Below are 21,409 nucleotides of genomic sequence, written 5' to 3' on the forward strand. Positions count from 1 at the left end.
AGGTGTAATCTAATCTTGGCGCAGCTCTATTTCCATACTGATTTAGCCACTAAAACACATGAGCACAAACAATAGACATTGTTTGGAGTTTTACTTCAAATGATTTACGGTATCAAGTGACTCTTTAATCTATGGGCAGGCTTCTTAAAAGTTGTTCCATAACATGAGTTGTGTTTGTATTTTAAATGTAACTGTGGAGATGGAACATAACTGCACTGCCCTTTTGTTGTATAGTTGTATATCTTTTGCTGGTAACATGAAAGTTAGGGTTAAAAGTAATTTGCCAATTTAGATTAAAAAAAAATCTACCTAAAACCTAGAAATAATTGTTTCCTGTTTATTGAACTTTTCTAGGTCACAGGGCTGAATACATGACAACAAGGTAAGATATTTTTATTTGGCTTGATTTAGAGTTACAAATGTAATAAAATCATAGAAATTACAAATTTTAGAACAAGTTCATAAGGCTATATAACGTTGTTGTTGCTGTTGTTACATAAATTGTGTACAGGCCCTGTGTGTTTTAACATTCAGCGTTTCTGTTTCTGCATGCTGATGGGTAAAGGACCAGACTGTTCATCTTCCTCATTCTTGTGAGCTGCTTAGGCCAGTGTCAAGGGTGGGACAAGCTGGGAGATCCTTACAAATATTTGTGAACCACACATCATATTTGGAAGTTGCAGGGGGCTTTTTGGTGCTAGAAAAGAAATATTTTTCATTTGCTAGAGATACTTTGCCTCTCATGGTTTGTAATTCACTTGGTCAGGATACACAGTTTAGAAGAACCCGATACAGAGATGAATTTAGGGGATAGGCTGCATCTTTGATAACCTAGCTCTGGACAGGAATACCTGCCTCCCCCAGCATCCATGTGTTTGATACTTAAATGGGTCTATATATTCACAGAAGAGAAGGGATAGAGTGTTAGATCTACCTGCTTTGTGCAGCACATTCTTTTTCAGTTGTGTAATGTCACACCTGCGACGCTGCCTCCAGACATAAACACAGACCAGCGCTGCAGCCCCCAGGGTATCAGACTGTGGGGGCAATGGCAATTGTTTGGATTTGCAGCTGCCACTCGTGTGTATCGCTGCTGCGGGCACCACCCTTCTCATCCTGGTGACAGCAGGAGCATCCAGCCCAGCTTTCCTGGTCTCACTCTTCCCTTCCCTTTCTATGCGATACATCCTTGCTCAATGCCTTCCCTTTCTCCTTTTTGCTTCCTGGACAGGAATGGCCTTGCCACCACCCCTCATCTTTGGATTTAAGGAAAAAAAAAAAAAGAGTCTTGCCCTCCCAGCTAAGAAGTTTAGATCCGGCTCTGGCTCTGCCTTTGCTGGACCACTTGGTTTTGTATAATTTCTTCTGCCTGGCCTCCATATTCCTGGGGACACCTCTACAGACTTCAGACCAGCCTTTCTCCCACCACTCCATGGTCCATTTTAGCTCTGTAAAGCTGGACTTACTCACCTTCTTTCCTCACACGACCCCAGTTGAAAAGCGGTAACAAATCAGAGCATTATTCCCAATTGCTGTCATTAATTCTGAGACCTGTGTCTTTATTGCCCCCACCTCATCTTTGGATTTAAGGAAAAAAAAAAAAAGAGTCTTGCCCTCCCAGCTAAGAAGTTTAGATCCGGCTCTGGCTCTGCCTTTGCTGGACCACTTGGTTTTGTATAATTTCTTCTGCCTGGCCTCCATATTCCTGGGGACACCTCTACAGACTTCAGACCAGCCTTTCTCCCACCACTCCATGGTCCATTTTAGCTCTGTAAAGCTGGACTTACTCACCTTCTTTCCTCACACGACCCCAGTTGAAAAGCGGTAACAAATCAGAGCATTATTCCCAATTGCTGTCATTAATTCTGAGACCTGTGTCTTTAACTTTAACTCTGCCCCCAGATGCTACCAGGAATGCATGGAAGTCAGCAAGCTTATGTCTAATGAGAAAAACGTTCTTTCTTGACTCCAAAGCAGGAGACTCATCAGGCTCACATCATCCTAAATTCCCTGCTGTGCAAGAAGCTGAAAGAAGATGATGGATTTAGGCAATGATTTTACCTTAGTAAAGTGGGAGAGCAGCCTGAAGCCATCGTACCTCCTATCTTCTCACAACTGGTCACTTAGAGAAAGAAACTCTGAGGGAGTAGGGCCTGCCTGTCCGTTCCTCAGCACCAGTTCCCCTGCTTAGGCTGGGACATGCCTATTGCCCCAAGGCTCAGTTAAGTTTCCAGACTGTAAGACACGCAAACGGAAATGTTCTTCGAGGTCAAAGTTAAATTGTAGAAGGGAAGAGGATATCTTTAAAGATGAATTTAAAATAGCGGGTAGTACCCAAACAGACCAAAGTCCCACCACTTAATGTTCTATGCATTACTGTTCCTCACTGTTTCCCCCAAAACATTTGATTTTTTGCTGATTCCTGAAAAGCCTATAGAAACATTGGACTTCTGGTGCAGGGAAACTAGGGAAGCTGTTGGCATGTAGCGTGCCCTGACATTCACAAAATAAATTATGACCTAGAGAACAACATCTATTTCCTGTAATCTCTTTCAGTTGTAGTCATCACATGTGTAACACACTAGGTAAACGTTTTGCAGACCAAAGTTTTGTATGTTCTTCCTTTTCTTTTTTTGCGCTATGCTGCTTTTGTTTATTTGTTTCAAGTTGATGATATTCTTTTAATTCCTTTAGCTAATTTGCAAGATGTTTCTTTTCTTGTGTGAAGATGTTGATGGTTGGATGTGGAAGGCTAAAGCTGTTTAACCTTCCCGGCTCTAATTGAAAATGCAGATGGTTTGGTTTTGAAGCATCTTAGGAGTGTGCTGAGCAGCTTTAATTTGCATTTGAAGCTTCTCCAGCATGAAGCAACTTTTCTGCTTGATAAGAGGTGCTTCGAGTGGCCTGTGTTCTGCCATGGCTGGCAGGATGAATTCCAGTGGTTGCTGCACATTTCATGCATGACCGCAGCAAAAAAGGCCATTCCAATTGTGCAGTGTTTGGAATAAATGTATATGGTAAAACTGCAAAGCAGGGATTCATAAAGAATGTCAATATTTATCCATAAGTAATGCATTTTTAATGGGGGAGTTCTCCACTCTTTAATCACTGTTACACTTAAATTTGATGGAAAGTGTTTATTTGATAAGTACGGTGTTTATTTCTCCCTTTTCAATGTTCTGTTGTTTTGCCATGAGCTTACCGACATTTCATTTTATTGTGTGACTTAATTCTGCCTTGCTCAGTAATCATATTCCCTTCCCTTAGGCCTCCAAATCTTCCCCCTAAGCCCCAGAAACACAGGAAGCACAGACCCCGATCACAGTATAGTGCTAAGTTGTTTAATGGTGATTTGGAGTCATTCATCAAGGTACTGGCACCAGCCACCCCAGTGGCTGATCTCAACACTTCTTACTATAATGGTCACCACCTCACTTGGGCTGAGGCAGATCATTATGTTTAAGTCTGTCCTGGGGCTCTTTTCTTTCCCGGTTGATCAATATAATACTTCCTGAAGTCAGAGGGAAAGAGGGGGATTCATCTCTCACGTTAGCCTCCCTACGATTTTGTTAATCAAGTAGGGATAGTATTGGCAGCCTGGTTTTGTTAGGAAACTTAGTATCACGTAGAAGATAGGATGTAGTGGTGCATCCCGTGACTTAGCACAATTTCCTGCTTGCCATTTTCATTACATTCAGTATTCAAAGTCTGTGGAGAAGCAGTATTACCCTGGGTTTGATATCCAGCTTTTGATTTCCTATGACTTTAGGAATTTATTATATTGTGTGAAATTGTGATCACCGCTATTCTGGATCTTGTATCATCTTTGCTGTATTTACTATCTTCTTCTTTCTCATACTTTTATTTCTAATAATGCTTCTAGCCGAGGCCGAAGGAACTCTCACACGAGACATCAGGTATAGTTCTGGTGACAAGAGAACCATCTCTGCCTCTCTCTCGGGTTGCATTCACGCCTGGCTCAAAATTAGTTCTTTAAAAGACCTGGAGGGAGAAGTTTGCATTAAGAAATGAGTGTACAAGTACAGCAGGCAAAACTGAACCAGAGCACAACTCTGGAGTGATTGTAGTCTTAAATGATGGATATTTCCTTATTCATTAACAAGCGCCTGCCCATCAGAGTCAGTTAGTGCCTCTGGACAGTAGCTGACAGAGCTAAGGGAAAGAAATCTTAAAAAAATATGTAACAGTACATTTATAAACGCAGTGAATGAAATTCCCCACTGCAAGCTCTGTGAACTGGGTTTGAATGTTACAGGGATTTTTTTTTCTTCCTGTGCAACATAGCTAGCAGCAAATATTTTGCAGAACAAATTCTGTGCTCAGCGGCACCATACCAGTTTAGCTGTCTTTGAATTAAGCTTTCAGCCACCCTCAGTACAACTATAGGGAAAACTATTATTATTATTATGCAGGCGGTGCTGTGAGGTGCAAAGACTTTCAGGAAATCATCACATGATGCAAGAGATTAATATAATGAACAGTTTCTTGCTCAAGGATGAAAGTAAGCAAAGAAGCAGAAACTCCCACAACAAAAAGCCCCTGGATTAGAGAAGCACAGAGCAAGTCAGGAGAAATGGTACCCCGTCATTTTCCCTCACAGAGAAGAAGGTTATGCTACATGGCAGTGTGGGTGACAGGGCTCACTTCCAACTGCAGAGTCCTACATAGTTAGCCTTTCAAAAGGAAAGAGGAAAAGAAAGCTGGTAGCCTTATGACAGATTTGCCAGTGTGGGAGCTAACCTAGGAAAGCATCCCTGCCCAAAGACCATGTCATTCCTGATAGGGATGAGATATTTTGACAGGCACAAAAGGACTACAGCTAGTGAAATACAGTATCACACTAAATTGCTTTTTGTTACATTTTTGCATCATAAGAAATGATAATTAGTCCCAAACATATATTCACTGACTACACACATCAGATTAAATTCACAGCAGCAGTAGGGTCACCGTTCTTGACATTTCACCAACACAGATTGTTACTTCAAATTATTTTCCTGTCATTAGATCCAAAATCCAAAGCTGTTAGTTTAGATTATTTCAGGGAATTACTTAACTACAAAGTTCTGCGTGGTTCTGAACAGATTCTCCAAAACCAGGTATGAAAGTAATTTACTTTTTTTGTAATTTCTTACTGCAAACACTATCTTTCCCGAGGCTTTACATTCTTTGCATGAACCAGCGTACTAACAGGAGATACGGGTGCATGTTGTGCATGTTTTCTAATACTCTGCTTTTTTGGAGAGCCAGGCTGCTCAGTGTTGGTGAAGATGACAGTATTCCTGGATTTAGCAACTGACCTGTTCCATGGTGGTTTTTTTATTCAGCTGTTACTGAATCATGACACAACTTAAACAGAAAATGCTCATCCAGACAGTATTGGTTCTTGGCTAGCCAGTCTTTGCTAAGTTTTAAATTAAAAGACAAACAAGCCACAATTTAAACAGCATAATTAGCAGTTCAGTCTTTTGTAAGCCCCACTAAAACATGGAGTACACAGAAGATCAGGGGTTAGGTTATCTCAGGAAGTGCATTTTTTCATTGCTTCACTGTGTGTTATTTTACAAATTTTTTTTAGTATTTGGCTTTTCTTCTACTTGGGCTTAATTCATAAACTTCCCATTAGTGTAATTTAGCATGAAAATGAAGGACTAGTTTGTAAGAGGAAATGTGTATTCTGAGTTACAGGGTGCTTTTGAATTCGTGGTTTTGTAATACATACTGGTTTTATATTAAACTTTCAAATGAATTAGTCAATTCTCTAAGCGCTTACTATTTGAAATTCACTTGAAAAGAAAAATTATAGCTTCCAAGACAAGAATTTCAAAGGTACCTATTATTTATGAAACAGTAATTTTTCCAGCATAAGCACCAACTTTTCTAAATAATTTTTAATCATATGATTTGTGTCTTTAATAGATATTTGATGACTTGTAGTCATTAGTGTGCTTGGGGTAAAACATCCATTTTTTAAAGTGCCAAAACACACAGATGAAGGACTGTGACAGTTCTTTTGGAAAATCAGCAGTTTAAAAGAAAAACGACAAATAACTCACTGAAAATTAGTGTATAGTCATCTTCTCCCCCTCCCATCACAAGCATTTTTTCTCCTTTATTAAAACACCTCTGCTTAACTGAAGATGTAGCTATAGACCTGCTGCTGGCTCATGGTTGAGGCCAGGAGCTTTGACTCCTGAGCTCTGCCAGTTGCAGGCGGGGAGGTGTAGGCTGTAACCTCCCTTTCCCAATACTTTTGTGCCTACAGAAGAGGCAGCTGAACCACATGCTCATCTCAAAGTGGCTGCAGTTCACCACCCAGTGTATTCCCAGCTAGTCAGAGCAACCTAAAACAACGCGCTGGGCCATCATCTGCCCTGTGTTAGGACACGCAAATCAGCAGAGCACGTAGGAGCGCTCTCAGGTCAGGAGGGAGACACCTCGTACCCCATGCAATGTCATTTGGTGGCTCTTCTCCAAGAACACTTCTGATAATCCAGCAGGTCCAGAAAAGGCCTTGTCAACTGTTTGTGATCAACATTTTTTACCAAAAAAAAAAAGCAACTCGAGGAATTAGGTCCTGTGTAATTAGGTCCATGTAGGATTTTCTCCACCAGGAAAAGAAAGGTAAGTTAAATGGATGCAGAGGGATCATCTTCATCATGAATTATTATTCTTAATAATAAACTTTTAAAAAGGCAAATTCACTGCTTTAACTCATTTTGCTTCAAAAATCTAAAACATATGCATGAGCTTAGATGTCGCATACAGTGTTAGCCAGATACAGTGGCAGAGATAGAGAATGAAGTCTCTGAATTTCCCAATTCAATGATTCTAATGAAGAACCGTAATCCTTTCTCTTCACCTGTTCCTTTCCCTCCCTCCCTAAATGGGAAGAGAACTCTGTTAGAAATGGTATTTTTTCTTATGTGTTTTTTTGCCAGCACTGTATGTCCATCTGGATTGACCAAGAAAATGCATTTTCACATTCAGTCCAGAGTAGGGAGGTTTCCTCTTCCCAATCTGCAGTTAACTCTTTCTGCTCTTGTTTTTCCAGGATTCAGGACAAGTCATTCCTCTCATCGTGGAAAGCTGTATCAGATTTATCAATTTATACGGTAAGCTCTGAAATACACTATGTCGTTTCATTATTGCCCTTTTTTGTGTATCTTTTGCATAATACATTTACCACCACAACTTTGTTTTTAAAATAGAGATTAAAAGTATTTTAAAAACTAGATTCATTTCTCACCGCTGTCTCCCATCTTTGCTGCAGGTCTTCAGCATCAGGGAATTTTCAGAGTGTCTGGTTCCCAGGTGGAAGTCAATGATATTAAAAATTCATTTGAGAGAGGTAATTGCATTTTCATTTATTCAAGCACCTTAATATCTGACATTTAAAAAATCTTTTAAATTCTAATTACTTTCTTGGCTGTTTAAGCAGTTTGTATGCACTTTGTGTACTGCATCTAAAACTTTGCATCGTCATATGCTTAAAGATGAAGTATAATGATGACGTACATGTTTTTCCCCCGTTATGTCCTAGGAGCTTGAGGTTGTTTTTCATTTTGTTTAGACAAGGCATATGACTCTTGAATCAACTGTAAACTTTAGTCTTTTGTTAATGATAAACTGTAAATAATAGTTTGTCTATATTTTATTTTAAAGATCCTCAGAAAGGAAAGATTATGGTTTTTTATTAGATTCAAGAGACTACTTAATGCAATTTGAGAACCCTGTTACTTGATCTTCTGGAATACGAGTGCTCAACTTTCTGACCCCTCTGCCAAAGTGGCATCACGATCAATGAGAATACAGGCTGTGAAAGGGTCGTCCCATTTTCAACCACTGTTTTCATTCCCAAAGGAAACTTCAGCCCCAGAGGAGGAATTCTGGGAAAGATACTAGGAAGTGAAAACAGCTTCTTAAACATGAGTGGCTTGCAACATCCAGCCTAGGATTGCTCTGCTAGGGGAGCCAGGATCCAGCAATCCCCTAATTGTGTTAAAACAATACTATCTACAATTTTTTTTAAATCTTACATTCTCTTTTCCTGGGTCTTAGAAGCTGTTTTTTTAATTTCCAGAAAAACCTTTTGCAGACCATCTGCTAATGAGAAAACCCTTGGAGCAATAAGTCTTGTGACTAAAAGCATGAAAAAATATGCACAGTATTTTTCTCCCCAGGATTAGTTATATATCTTGTTAAACCTGATCTCGTCTTTGACAAGATACGTGAAGCAGCTGTTTTTACATGCTAAGTGAAGCCACATCTTCCTATTCTCCAGCTTTTAAATCTGCCTTATTGTTAACTGTTTCTCCTAGGTAGTGCTATTTTGGAAGACAGATACATTTTAAAGTGTTTCAAGATAAAGATTAAGTCATTAAAATTACACGTAGTTCAGTCATGGCTGAGGTTTCAGTTAGGGTTTCAGTTCCTATACTGCGTTTTCACAAAATGGTTGCACATATTCCTGAATGTTTTAATTTTTCAGAATGAAGACAAATTTCCAATTCAAAGAGTTATCTAACTCAATTTGCTTTATGTAAGCTCCCAAAGAATAGTCTGAGAAACCCTATTCAATTAAGAACATTTGGCTTTTTTATTTTACTAACTGTAAATGACAACATGTTTATAAATACCTAGTTGGAAGTTCAGGACTTAAGAGATCACTAGGTTATGTAATTTAAAGGAAGCTTTATTTAGGCTCCCTGTTTTAGTTTAATCATAGCCTGGGATTTTTAAATCAGTGTTTATTATCTCACTTGAATGCTTGCATTGCCACCTCCCACATACTAAAAACAAAAAACCCCAAAAATGTCACTCACTTATAAAAATGTTGCATGCAAGAATGCTCCTGCGTGTGTGTTTCATTCACTTTATTTACTTTTTAAGGTGAAAATCCTTTGGCAGATGACCAAAGTAACCATGACATTAATTCAGTTGCTGGAGTACTGAAGCTCTATTTCCGAGGGCTGGAAAATCCTGTCTTTCCTAAGGAAAGATTTAATGATCTTATTTCTTGTATCAGTAAGTAGAAATCTCTGTTTCTTTCTCAATAGAATTTTACTTTCATATATACAGTAGCGGCCTGAAAAAAGAGCTAACTTCACAGATTTTTCTGACACAATTTGTTTGCCATCTGTAACAGTCTGGGTCAGTTATTAGTCATACTCGCAGCTGTGGTTGTTCCCTTTTTCCAGTGGGATTAATGTACAGTACAACTCTTTGTTTAATAGGGCAGGAAGAATATCGTTTGGTATACAAGAGATAGTTAAATTTAAACGCATTATTATTTTCCTCTGTGCACTGGGGCAGACAGAAGGGGAGGAAGTCATGACTGTGCAAACAGAGTACGTTACTTTCCACAAAGGTTTTCATGCCCCGCAGCTTGGAGTCAGCACTGGTGAATAAGTAACTAACTGCTCGACATTGTGAGGTTCTGGACCTTTATTGTGCTCAGCTTAAAACCCCCAATCCAACCGGCAGGAAAACCCTTCAGTGCAGGAACGGAGGGGAGCCACTGAGTGTTGTCTGCAGAAGAGCTCGGTCTGCCTTCCAACACAGAAGCATGACCAGGCTGCAATGGGATGCCTTGAAGGAGCGTTGCATGGGTCTGTGCACTGCTGGTGTTTGTAGCCGGACGCAGAGAGGTTGTAGTAATTTAGGAAGTTCTCAGTGGATGAGTGAATTGCTCTGGCATGCACAAAACCTCTTCCACTTCACAGATCCCTGCAGATGTTGAGGAGGGGTGAGGCCAAGCCAACCGTCAGTAGGCTTACTGTTCCCCGTGGGTCCACTAGAAGTGGTCAGAGGTGCTAGCTCTGTAGAATTTCCTCCTTTCAACCCTTCCTTTGTAACTTGCCTGCTTCAGCCAAATGGAGAAAGAGGCAGTTTCACAGGTAACAAGGGCCAGTCCTTTGGGATATTAATTAGGGCAGGCTCTCTCCAAACTGTGTTATTTTGGCAAAGGGGTCTCAGCCCAGCAGGCAGGACTGCAGATCCATGCGTGTGCATTCTCCTGGGCTGGCCATCAGATGGGCTTTTCTGCTCCCTGCCAGGGGAACCCAGCGTGTGTGGTTTCCTTCCCAGAAAGGGAGGATTGCAGTAATTCAGCCCGGAGGTTACAAATACATGGATCACTGTGACCAGGTCTATGTGCAATATTTTGTGTTTCATTTTTTGTGGAGTTTTCTGCAGCTGTTGCTGTTTACAGACTCGGTGGTACTGAGGAGTCCTGAAGGACCTCAAAACCGCAGTTTAACAGTCTGATCCCTGATGCTGAGGGGTACGTTGTCTCTTTAGGAAGCATATTCTTGGTCTGCCTGAGTTCAGCTTTAGCTAACTGCGGTGCCACAGCCCAGAAAATGTCTGTGAGTCATAGAAATTGAAATCTAAAAAGGGATCGTTTTGACTGAGTGATTTTCTGCATGACAGGGATGATGGAACTTTACCTAATAATCCTGCACTGATTTCCATAACTTCTGGATGAATTAAAGCATGTCTGCTGGAAAAATTTATTGATTTAATGGCTTCAGTTGACAGAAAACCTACCACATTCTTGGATAAGCTGTTCGAATGATTAATCACTTTCATCGTTAAACATTTGTACCAGATTTCCTTTTCAAAATTTCTGCTGTCAGATTCTGCCCATTGGATCTCTTTATGACTTTATTATTTTGACTAAGCATTAAGAAAAATAGAAATGGTGGTTCTTATATGCGGAGATGGTATTGCACTCTGCTGTGTTGAAGAGCTTTAAATAGAACTGTAAATTATCAAGAATGAGTATTCGGCTTGCAGAGATTATACAAGTGAGTACTTAGGAGATGCAAAAATATTTGCCCAAAACAACCTTTTAAATGTGTTCCAAGAAGAGAAACCTGGATGATTTCTAAGAGTTTCCGTTCACCATTGAAGCATCTCAAGACAGGATGGGGTATTTGGAAAGTGGGGTAGAAGTTCAGTGGACTGAGTTTGTGTACATGGCACCTGCGCAGGCAGGAGAGGTTCACCAACCTCTCAGAGCATCACTGTCTGAGAGGGATCCAGTTCAGTTATTCCAAAATGGTCTTTTGTTATTAAGAACTTCAAGGAAAATGGCAATGAATACTAGATCCCTAGCGTTAGGCCTTGGTTTCCTTAGAGGATGTCCAACTATTGCATGTTCAAGGTAGGCGGTGGATTATTTTCTTGCAAAAGAGTTGGCAACCTGTTTTTTTTAAAAATAGTGTCATCCAGCAGAGATGAAATCAGTAACAACCAATAGCCTGGAACAAAGTCACTGCTTTTCCCAGCCACATTTTTAAATGGGACAGTTATTGGGAAAGAGGTGTTGCCATCTAATCCTGGTTTTGACTGGCTGTTCTCTGAGGCTGTCGTAAATCTGGATTATCATCTCTACAACAGCTTGTCAAAATGAGGTGTAATGGCTGAGTAGTTCTGCTAGGTTTGATTTCCGCTATTGCTGTTACAGAAGAAAGCAGAGGATTTTCTTCCTGATAATGTGTTGTAAGAGTCCCAGATCTGTTTCTGGCAGGTTTTGGAGTAAGCCAGGGGAGGATGATTTTGTTGTTGTTTGGTTTGGTTTCCACAAGGTTATCTTCTGGGGCACTCTGAAATGGCATGTCAATGCCTGCCTTCATCAGAGGGAGGAGAGGTAAGTTTGGAACGTGGCAGGACAAAAGGGGTTTTCTCTTTGAGCACGTTGGGGTGGCTTTAGTTTGTGTTGTCGCGGTGTGGGTTTTGAATGTGGCGTAGGCAGAGAAAGAAACTTTCTTGTGCCTTGCACCCACAGCCAGCCCCAGAACCGCACGCTGAGAACAGGGTGTCTGCATCCTCTGATTATCTGAGAAGCCTGAGGTGGAGTGTTTTTACAGCTGTGTACCTAGCCTATGCACTTCATTAAGTGGCCCACTACTTCCAGGGAATAAGATGTTGGGTTTTTTTAAAAAAGAACCAAGCATTTCAGAATATACTACCTGTCACAGTTTAGTTTAAATAGCACCTATGTGATACGTACTATCAAAAACTGTCTGTCTCAAAGACTCTTTCCATTGCTACCTTTTAACCTTAACGCTTTGTATATCTTGCAGAAAGGAAGACACTCTAGGCAAGGTTTTTCTCCCACTTCAGACTTTTAACTTGTCATAATTGCATTAGTTTCTTTTTCTGTGCTCATGTGGCCTCACATATTAAGTATGTTGGTCTTCATGTTAACGGGAGCAGGGCCAGACTCCCTTTCCTCTGTGAGAACACATTACTGTAACTTCTTTAGATTACAATTGATATGTAAAGTCCAGAAAGCATTCACATTTTTAATTAAGGGGGTTTAAACACTCGTAATTCATATTGCATTCACTATCTGATAAACAGCGAGAAAAGAAATAAACATTAAGTTGTTTTCAAATAGTTTTTTCCAAGATAAATGTCAGTGTGGTTTTTTTAATCGTTGGCAGAAATTGTTACAAAAGGGGAGAGGGAGAAAGCAAATTCATAAAGTTAATGTTCACATGAAACTGTAAAAGGGCAGAATGTCACACATTTTATATGGAAATGTAATGTTGCCAGTGAAAAACCCCTTGAAACTGAAGTACTTAGTTATGGATGTCAAGCGTAATTGAGGCTACAGCTGCAAAATGAACCTTTCCTCAGTACAGCCACTGAGGAATTCCTTTGCATTTATGCATATATTTCCAAATGAAATAGAGCATTGTGATTTAATGCTTTCCCTTTTGCAAATACAGTGGAACAGTGCAAAATGACTGTGACTTTTAGGGCAATTTGTATTAATTAGACTCATGAGAACAATGTTACCCTGTTTGGGTTTATGAACTGGTTTAGATAAAATTTGGGCCAAATTATGACTTCTCCAGAGCAAGCATGAAAGGTAGGACAGAACATAAAGAATCCATCTGATTATGGGCCATAATCCTGCATTCTCAGCAAAAGGAGTGGCTACTGTTGGTCCCAGCAGCACTCGGCAATCGAGAGGGTAAAATAAGTTGGGGGGGAAGGGAGGAGAGTTGCACTGTACTTCTTTTCTGCCCCTTTGTAGAAACAGGTTGGGCCAAACACAAGCAAAATATTTGTAACAGGATTTACTTGAAGGCAGAGGGTGCTGAAGCTGTGCTGAGACTTGGCCATAATTCACCTTCACTGCTGGGGAACTGCAGTTCCTCTCCTGGTGTGAGTTCTTATACACATGAATCACTTTTACATACATAGCTGTGCAATGCAAGCAGCAGACACATCTCAGCTACCCAGACAGCTTAGCTTCTGTCCAGGTGATTATAATTCTTCTTGGTTTCATCTCCCTTGCCTTAAATTTGATATACTAAGATGCCAGGATGGATGCAAACTTACATCTTTTTTCCTTCTGATTTTCATCATTTCAGTCCCTTGCTGCCAGCAGTGTCCATTTACCTAAAGGCATAAATGTTATGGAAGGAAATTATTTTATTGCTTTTCCAGACTATTGCCCATTACCTAAAAAGTAAAAAAACTATGTTCTGAATTGTCAACTCTTCCTGAAAAAGTTTCAACAAAATGACAACTTCCCTAAGTGACAGTGGAGACCGTTGTGTTTGTCTTCCAGTAATGCATTCTTAAATAGATCTGAAAGAGCTGTAAGTGGTATTGCTGAGTTAATATATACATATATACATATCTTTGAGATGGATTGGACCCATCTACCAAAGTGGAAAGAGGCACAAATTGTTAACTTCAGCACTAATACATATTCATGTAATTTACTTGTCAGCTGCAAGTTGACCATAGAAATTATATCTGCAAGTGTAACTCAATCCCATTTGACATTCAGTGGGCGTGTAAAATACGCATTAGGCATTCACTCTGTTACTAGTAGGCGCCACTTCAAGTGGAAGTAGCAAGTGACCCACACACAGAGATACCACATTGGATTTTATCCTTCAAAACGGTGGTCCTAAAGGAGAGAGGTAGCTTACATTACCATTGTTTGCTTTCTTCTTCCTCCTTTGTGCTACCCTTGCCTGTGAAATATGCTTAGCTTGCACAGCACTGGCTGTTAGTGTAGCACAATTCATTCATTGCTGACACCAGGTTTCTCCTTCCATGGGTTCTGATCAATAATATCTTCCCTTTGCAAAATGTTTGCATTTCTTTTGTTACTTCTGAGATTGGCCCGTGGAGGCTGCCTGTTAACTGAGGGTGGTAGAACAGACACAATCCAGAACTCAAGTTTCTGAGCTCTGACTGCTCCCAGGCTGAATCTTCTCCTCATTGGATAACCACGTCTCACCACCAGTACAGGAGAGGCCATGTGTAGAACCATGACCAGCAAAACTACAGTGCTTTTGTAGCATTTCTAACTAAACCAGAGTGATAAAGGCATGTAGCTGTCCAGTTGGCCCAAAGTATTTCGGAACCACCAGCAATTGCTCTCTTGCAAAAGTCTTTTGTTCTTCATCACCAAAGAGCTGCATTTATATATTTGAATATTTATTGCCTTTTACATGCTCCACTACTTCAGGATTATTGCTTAATTAAACTTCAATTTACATTTTCTTAATGTTATTTAGGATGAATGTGTCCCTGTCTTTGTTTATAATTTAGTTTTGTTTTATTTGTATTTGGGGGCTTGTGTTAGTAATTGTGTTTTCTCCCCTCTCGGGTTTCCTTTACTCTTCTGAGGCAGATTGTTCACTTTGTATCTGTTTCACTTTAGAATCTGCCTTTGCAAAAACCTGATCGTGAGTCACCAGGTGGTTAAAATGTGTTATTTCTCATGGAAGAGAAAAGTGGACATTCATTGATTCTGTGTGTCTCTGCAGTAAGCAAAGGTGACACCACCACTCCAGAACAGGTTCCAGTGTTCTTGGCAGCTGAAGATCACACCTTTTAAGGCTTGAGTAGCTAGGATTTATGCTTATCTCATGCTATTGAGAACTGGTCCTTAGCCCGTGGCTGACAAAGAGGCAGCTAGCTGATAAGTAATTCTTTCATTTATGCAATGACATTAGTCTCAGCTGGATTCATTCATCCAGTTCAAGGACAAGGAGTGTTTTCAGAGGAAGTCCATGGGAGATCAATAAATAAATCTTTTCCAAGAGCAATGCAAGATTGCATCTCAGCAGATTTTCTTGTGGAGGTTGTGATCTGCCTCTTCAGAGGATTTCATGAAGAGGTCGGACAGACGTCTCTCAGAGGTGATTAAGGTGAAGTCAAAGGGTGAGATTGTAGACTTAAATGATCTCTGAAGAGTCCTCCAAGCTTTCTGTTTTTCGTTTTTTGTAGTAGCTGGTGGAGGCTCCTTAGATCCCAAACACCTCTGATGCTTAAATGCCTAGATAATTTTATGGATACACAGAAAACCAAGCTCCTTATATTATTAGGGTGCTTTGCTCCATTATTGTCTGCTAAAAATACATTAATAGTTCTGAGCACAGGTGCCTGTCTCTTCCACAGAGTGCTATAGCCATGAAGCCCCAGAAGCTGGCCTCTTCCCCTTCTCTTGTTTCACCCCACAAATGTCTCCTGTGCTCTGGGGTCCACTGTAGCTCCACTTTGACAGGAGCACAGTGTTCCCACGCCAAACACCTTCTTGTCTGGCTGGCAGGAAACTCTCCTGCTTGTGGGTTTGACCCCCATGGCTGAGATGGGTCCAGAAGGCAGGTGTGTCAGACCAGAGCTCCAAAAGTTTTGCTATGCTCTGAGAACTGGGAACTAGAAAATAATAACCATTTCTATTTGTGATATTTACCTGACGGTAGTCTTGATTTGTGGTTGATATTCATGTGTCCTTCACACAGAGCTCCCTTCCCTCCCTCACTCCACAGTCAGAAAAAACACGTTAGTTCTCAGTGTGCTTGGCCTTGCCAGAGGCTTGTCCTGTTGCTTGTGTTTGGGAATGTGAGTCTCATCGTATCATTAGAGTAATGAACCAGTTTTCAAATCCCCTGATTTCTATTTCTGCTTGGCAGCTAATTGCATTATTAGGACAAGTCATGTAATATCAGCACTTCAGTTTTCTTAGCTGAGAAATGGGTAATACCTCACTGGGCGCTGAGGTAGAGCTAATTACAGTTCTTGAAAATCAGAGTAATGAAAAGAGGGCCTCCAACAGAAGTGCTGTGAGAGGGGAGACACAACCAGCTTTCTGCAGTGTTGGGATGGCCAGTGGTTTCTCACAGCAACCAGCTTGTAGCCTGGATGGCCGTTCTGCCCCGAGGCTCTCTTCAGCAAATCCGGTGGAGGCAAAGCAATGCTTTCTCTTCCCTCTTCATGGGAAGCAGCAGAGCTGCAAATTCTTTCTGCCTGGATGCAGAAAGATCGCTCTGTATTCATTCCTTCTTTGCTACGTACCCAAACACTCACGCACAGCATACACAGAAGCAACTATGAAATTTGGCTCCTCTTTTAAAAGCAGCACGCAAATACATAACATTATTACCTATCTCCTTTAAACCAAATCAGTGCTGAGAAAGAAAAACAAGCCTTTTGAAATAACATGGAAAGCACATGAATATTACCATTTGGCAGTAGTTTGGATTTTCAATAAAGGGGCTTTCATGGAAACTGGGACTGGGTTACCAGGAAGGTACTGGAAATACACACACCTCATTCCAGCGTGTATAGCTTGTAACTGCTTCAGTATAGAGGTGACCTGCTAGTACTTAGTACTGATCATGCTTCTGGTAGGGCAGCTGGGATAGCTCAACACATGGCCATACAGCCAAACTCTCTGTGCCTACTCTGCCGTGTCCGTGCTGCCTACTGGGACCAGTTCCTGGCTCATGCATCCTGTGAACCATGTCTAGGAACTACTTGGAAGAGTTGTAGTTGGCGCAGACCACAAGTACATTGGAGAGTGTGATAACTACTGTGTGGTAGCTGCCTGCCGGTGTTCAAGACTGTGCCCCGTCCTGGTTTAGCTCACTAGTTTAGACAGAGCTATTGCATCTGAATAGGCAGCACACTGCTGGAAGGAGCCGCTGGACGCATCTGGGAGCCCGGCCAGTGCATTTCTCGAGTCTGATTTGAGTTCAGCAATGACTGAACCTGGTCCAGGGCCAGTCTCCAGAACTGCCTGGAAGAGGAGGGTCTGCAGCACAAGGCATTAGCCAGGAAAGGCTTTAATGCAGAAGGCAGGTCCTGGTGCTGCATCACAACTTCCCTCCAGCTTCCACATCCAGGACACAGGGTGGAAAAGCTGGAGAGGAGCTGTCCCACAGCACCGCACAGCAGTGCTGCTGAGGCAGGAGTGTTGAAGGATGTAACCAAAGCGCCTTTGGACCTTCTTCCCTCAGCCCCACTCCATAGAAAATCCACCTGTGCACATGCACACAGGCTCAAAACCACCCAGACCTACAACTCCGTGTACAGAGACTCAGAGGCAGGCTTGTCAGGGGGAAGGTCGGCTGAGCTGGAGACTCACAAGGCGCCACTAGCTGTAGCAGCAGCTGCTTTTTTTGGAAGATCGGGAACTGAAGATACGATCAGGCTCCTTCCACTTAGTTTTGGAGAGTTGCTTAGTTTAGGCAGGTGGAGAAAGGCCTTGCACTAAAACTGGTGTCTGTGGACTGTGCAGAACAGCAGTGTGGCACTACAGTGCAGAAGTGAGGGTACGTAGCATTGGCGTCTCCAAGATATGGTATGCACTGGAAAGGGAGAAGAGAATTGTGGTTGTTCTGCAGATCCTCGCTGTGCGAGCAGCTCCCAGGCTTAGCACATCCCTGCCATTGACTCCAGTTCTTAACCAGTAACCAGGAATACTTCTTCTTGATTCATGCAGTCCAGGTTTAACAGAAACATAAAAGTACATTTCAAATCCCATACTCCACTAGAGAAAGTGTAATGGCTTGCACTGATTTTCAGCTAGAGTTTGGGTTCAGTGTGACTCATTAGATTATAAATTATACAACTTGTCAGCAGTCCTTTTCCCCGCCAGCTCCGTGGCAGTCAGTGGCATCTCACCAGGGACACCATTCCAGCCTTCAGCCGCTCTGCTAGGAAATAGGATTTTACCTCCCGCAGGAGTTTCGCTTTGCTGCTCCCGCAGTAAATACCACAACCCAAATGGGCTTCCTTCATGCAAGCGGTGGTGGGCTGTTCTCCTTCTGCAGAAACTCCCAAGGAGCCGAGCTTCACCCCATCCCAAAATCTTCTGTTCCCCAGCACACTAGTGGTGCTGAGCCAGTGGGATCTCCCGTAAATGCAGGTGTGGGAACAGGTTTTCCCCCCTTAGTTTACTACACTGGCATTTCCTAATGAAGTACAGCACTTCTGTGTGGTAAACAGAAGTCTCGCTGCCGATATGCTCTGCTTATGCTTAGTTCTTGGTACCAAAATACTAATTACTAGACACCAGTTGTTCTTCTAAGAAACATTAAGTCAACATACATTTTGCATCTACAAATAAATGCTGATTGGTAGAAATAGCCATACCAAAGAGCACAAATAAACACCAGGAACCCTGTTTACAGTTAGCATGTTTTTATGTAAGTAATTACTTTAAATGTATGACACTGGCATCCTAATGAAGTACAGCACTTCTGTGTGGTAAACAGAAGTCTCGCTGCCGATATGCTCTGCTTATGCTTAGTTCTTGGTACCAAAATACTAATCACTAGACACCAGTTGTTCTTCTAAGAAACATTAAGTCAACACACATTTTGCAACTACAAATAAATGCTGATTGGTAGAAATAGCCATACCAAAGAGCACAAATAAACACCAGGAACCCTGTTTACAGTTAGCATGTTTTTATGTAAGTAATTACTTTAAATGTATGCTGTTAAAGATCACATTTTGTGGTACAAATGGCTTTTCAGCTATTGGAATCGGCTCCTGTTTCTCATTTCCAAATTTTTGAATATCCATTTCAGTGCCACTGGACAGTATTTCTCATGTAGTCTGCTAAGATTTCCCCTAGATGTTGTTAATTGCAGCATTCTTTCTTGGCTGACATAAAAAGCATTACTGAAATTTTAGGTTGTTTCTAACAGTGTCATATACACGGAAAACACATTGAGTAAAAAATTGAGATATTACTTATTTTGAAAAACAATTTATCCTTTTATCCCATCACTACCCCACTTGGAGCCACATAATCTTTCTGACTGACATAGAAGATAATGCATCCTTGTTATAAGACATTAGGAACTGATGCTTTTATTAAGCTGACCTTGTTTTGCCCGCTTCAGGAGAATTTTGGTGGACTGCTATAAAATCATTTGGGAAAATACATGTGATCTTTGTGTTTGTTGCTTACACACTGTAAAACATAAGGCCTTTCTCCTACTTTGCCATTAAGAGAGTTATAGCTGGAGATTTGATTAAGAAAACTCATTAGAGAAGCTCGGTGTTTGGAATATTATATCTGATGTGACCATTCAAATAAAGAGAATGAATCTGTATTTGAAACTGATGGCAAACATCTCTCCTTGGTTCCTTGGATTTATGTGGTGATATTGTGGTTTTGTGAGCTGTCTAGCTCAGCAAGTGGCACAGGGTTTGACTTAGGCAGATTTGTCACTTCTCATATTTAAAGACGTTACTTCTAAACTGTGTGGTTTTAATGAGAGGGAGAAGGACTTTTAGATCTTATTTTTCTAATAGGCCAAAATGAGAAGATACTGGCTAGGGACATGTGATGGTAAAGAGTCAAAGTAAATTGAGTAAACTGACTGAATGCTATTTTAGACCACCATATGAAAGGGAACTTAAAATACTTTCTTCCATTTGCAGGAATAGACAATCTCTATGAGAGGGCTCTTCACATCCGCAAACTCCTCCTTACTTTGCCCAGGTCGGTCCTTATAGTGATGAGATACCTCTTCGCCTTCCTCAACCAGTAAGTGCTTTATCATTCCCCAAGGTACTATACCTTTATCTGCCTTCCTCTGCTGGTATTGAAGTTCTTTGGGTTTACTCATACTCTATGTAGAATTTACATTTAAGCTCCATTTAACACAAAAGATGATCTAATTGGCAAGGAAAATAGAAGGAAAACACCAGTTTTCATTGAAATTATAATTCCATTTGTCCAAAGCTGAGCAAGGTTGTAATAAGACAGATTAAAGTGTTGTCTGAAATGGGGACTGCAGGCTACAGCATTAAAGCTGATAACAAAATAAGCTAATAAGAAAAATAACAAATACAAACTGTAACTACATTAAAAATAATTTACGTAATTTAAAAGTAGATTTTTTTTTCCTTATTTCAAGCTGACTTTAATCTCCTGACGGGAAAAATAAACAGTATATTCAAGCAGCACAGGCACTACAAGCTACCCATTTGATGCTAGGCACTGCCAGGGTGTTACTTTGTGTTGCTGCTTCTATTTTCTGGTAATAGGGCTACCAGTATAGAGACCATACATCCCCTGTGTATGCTTCGATATAAAGTAGCTTGGTTCTCACCTTGCAAAACACAGGCAGGTGCTGCACAGAGGGTTGTGTGAGAAAGGGAAAATGGCGTTCATGTCTTCATCATCCCAGAAAAACTTCATTCTGAAAGAGAAAATAAAAGACAGGTTGGGCAATTGCACTGTGTTTCTCCCTCCAGTCCTTCACAGCCCTCTCTGGTTTTGCTGACCCCGGTATTTTCACTGCACATTTTGCTTCTTGTGCACTTTGCCCTGCTTCTAGCTTTTCTCTTTCTGCTGCCATATTGTCTGTTTCCTGTTATATCTGTTTTCATATTGCCTTTTTCCTCTTTTTTTTCTAAATTTGCCCTCTGCTGATTCATTCTGTCTTTGTGACCTTCCCCATTTCATCCATCCTGTCTGTTCCTATAGAAACAGGGTCTTTGGAGCTAGGTTATGTGTACGTGCCTGTATTCACAGCTGTTCCCATTTCCTTTCTTCTAGTAATTTCTGAACCACTTCCAAGCAATATTTAAAAGAGGGGAAGAGATCTAAAGTTTTATGAAAATAACCATTCATTGAAAACATGAATTTATCCCTCCATAGTGACACTGTGTAAATATCTCATAGGCTTATATCGCAGCTTCTCCTCTATTTAGACATACGGATTGGCCAGAGTTACATGAGGTTGTACTCGTTACGTGCTCATGTTAGTTACATCTGTGCTCTCCACAGGAATGCAATTCAGAAAGCAGACTAAATCTCATATGCCTCCCAACTGCTCCTGGTGCATCCACAGGAAAAACATTCCCATAGTTTGACTTTCTGCAAGTCCAGTTCTGCTTTTTGCATATGTAGTTAGGCCTGCTTGGCCGCATGAAGTCATCAGACCTCATGGCTTGACCTCATCTGGTCTAGCATCCTGCTCAGCGCTTGTAAAGTTAGATCAAGTTGCTCAAGGCTTTGTCTTGACTTCATGAGCACCAAGTGGAAGGAGAATAATCAATTCCCTTGACCTGCTGGCTTTGCTCTTCCTAATACAGG

At 41.1% G+C, this 21,409-nt stretch overlaps 1 protein-coding gene across 1 annotated transcript in view; it reads left to right on the forward strand.

Moving 5' to 3' along the window:
• The window catches only part of SRGAP1 (SLIT-ROBO Rho GTPase activating protein 1), an 84,393-nt gene that overhangs the window by 49,421 nt on the left and 13,563 nt on the right, over nt 1-21,409 (forward strand). Inside the window, exons 11-16 of the mRNA XM_019472539.1 lie at nt 355-382; nt 3,268-3,370; nt 7,076-7,136; nt 7,295-7,372; nt 8,914-9,048; nt 19,747-19,852. Coding sequence (XP_019328084.1) covers nt 355-382; nt 3,268-3,370; nt 7,076-7,136; nt 7,295-7,372; nt 8,914-9,048; nt 19,747-19,852 — 511 coding nt within the window. The remainder of the gene's footprint in view (nt 1-354; nt 383-3,267; nt 3,371-7,075; nt 7,137-7,294; nt 7,373-8,913; nt 9,049-19,746; nt 19,853-21,409) is intronic.

This window comes from Aptenodytes forsteri, unplaced genomic scaffold, assembly GCF_000699145.1.
Source record: "Aptenodytes forsteri isolate BGI_AS27 unplaced genomic scaffold, ASM69914v1 Scaffold4, whole genome shotgun sequence".
Classification (NCBI taxonomy): domain Eukaryota; kingdom Metazoa; phylum Chordata; class Aves; order Sphenisciformes; family Spheniscidae; genus Aptenodytes; species Aptenodytes forsteri.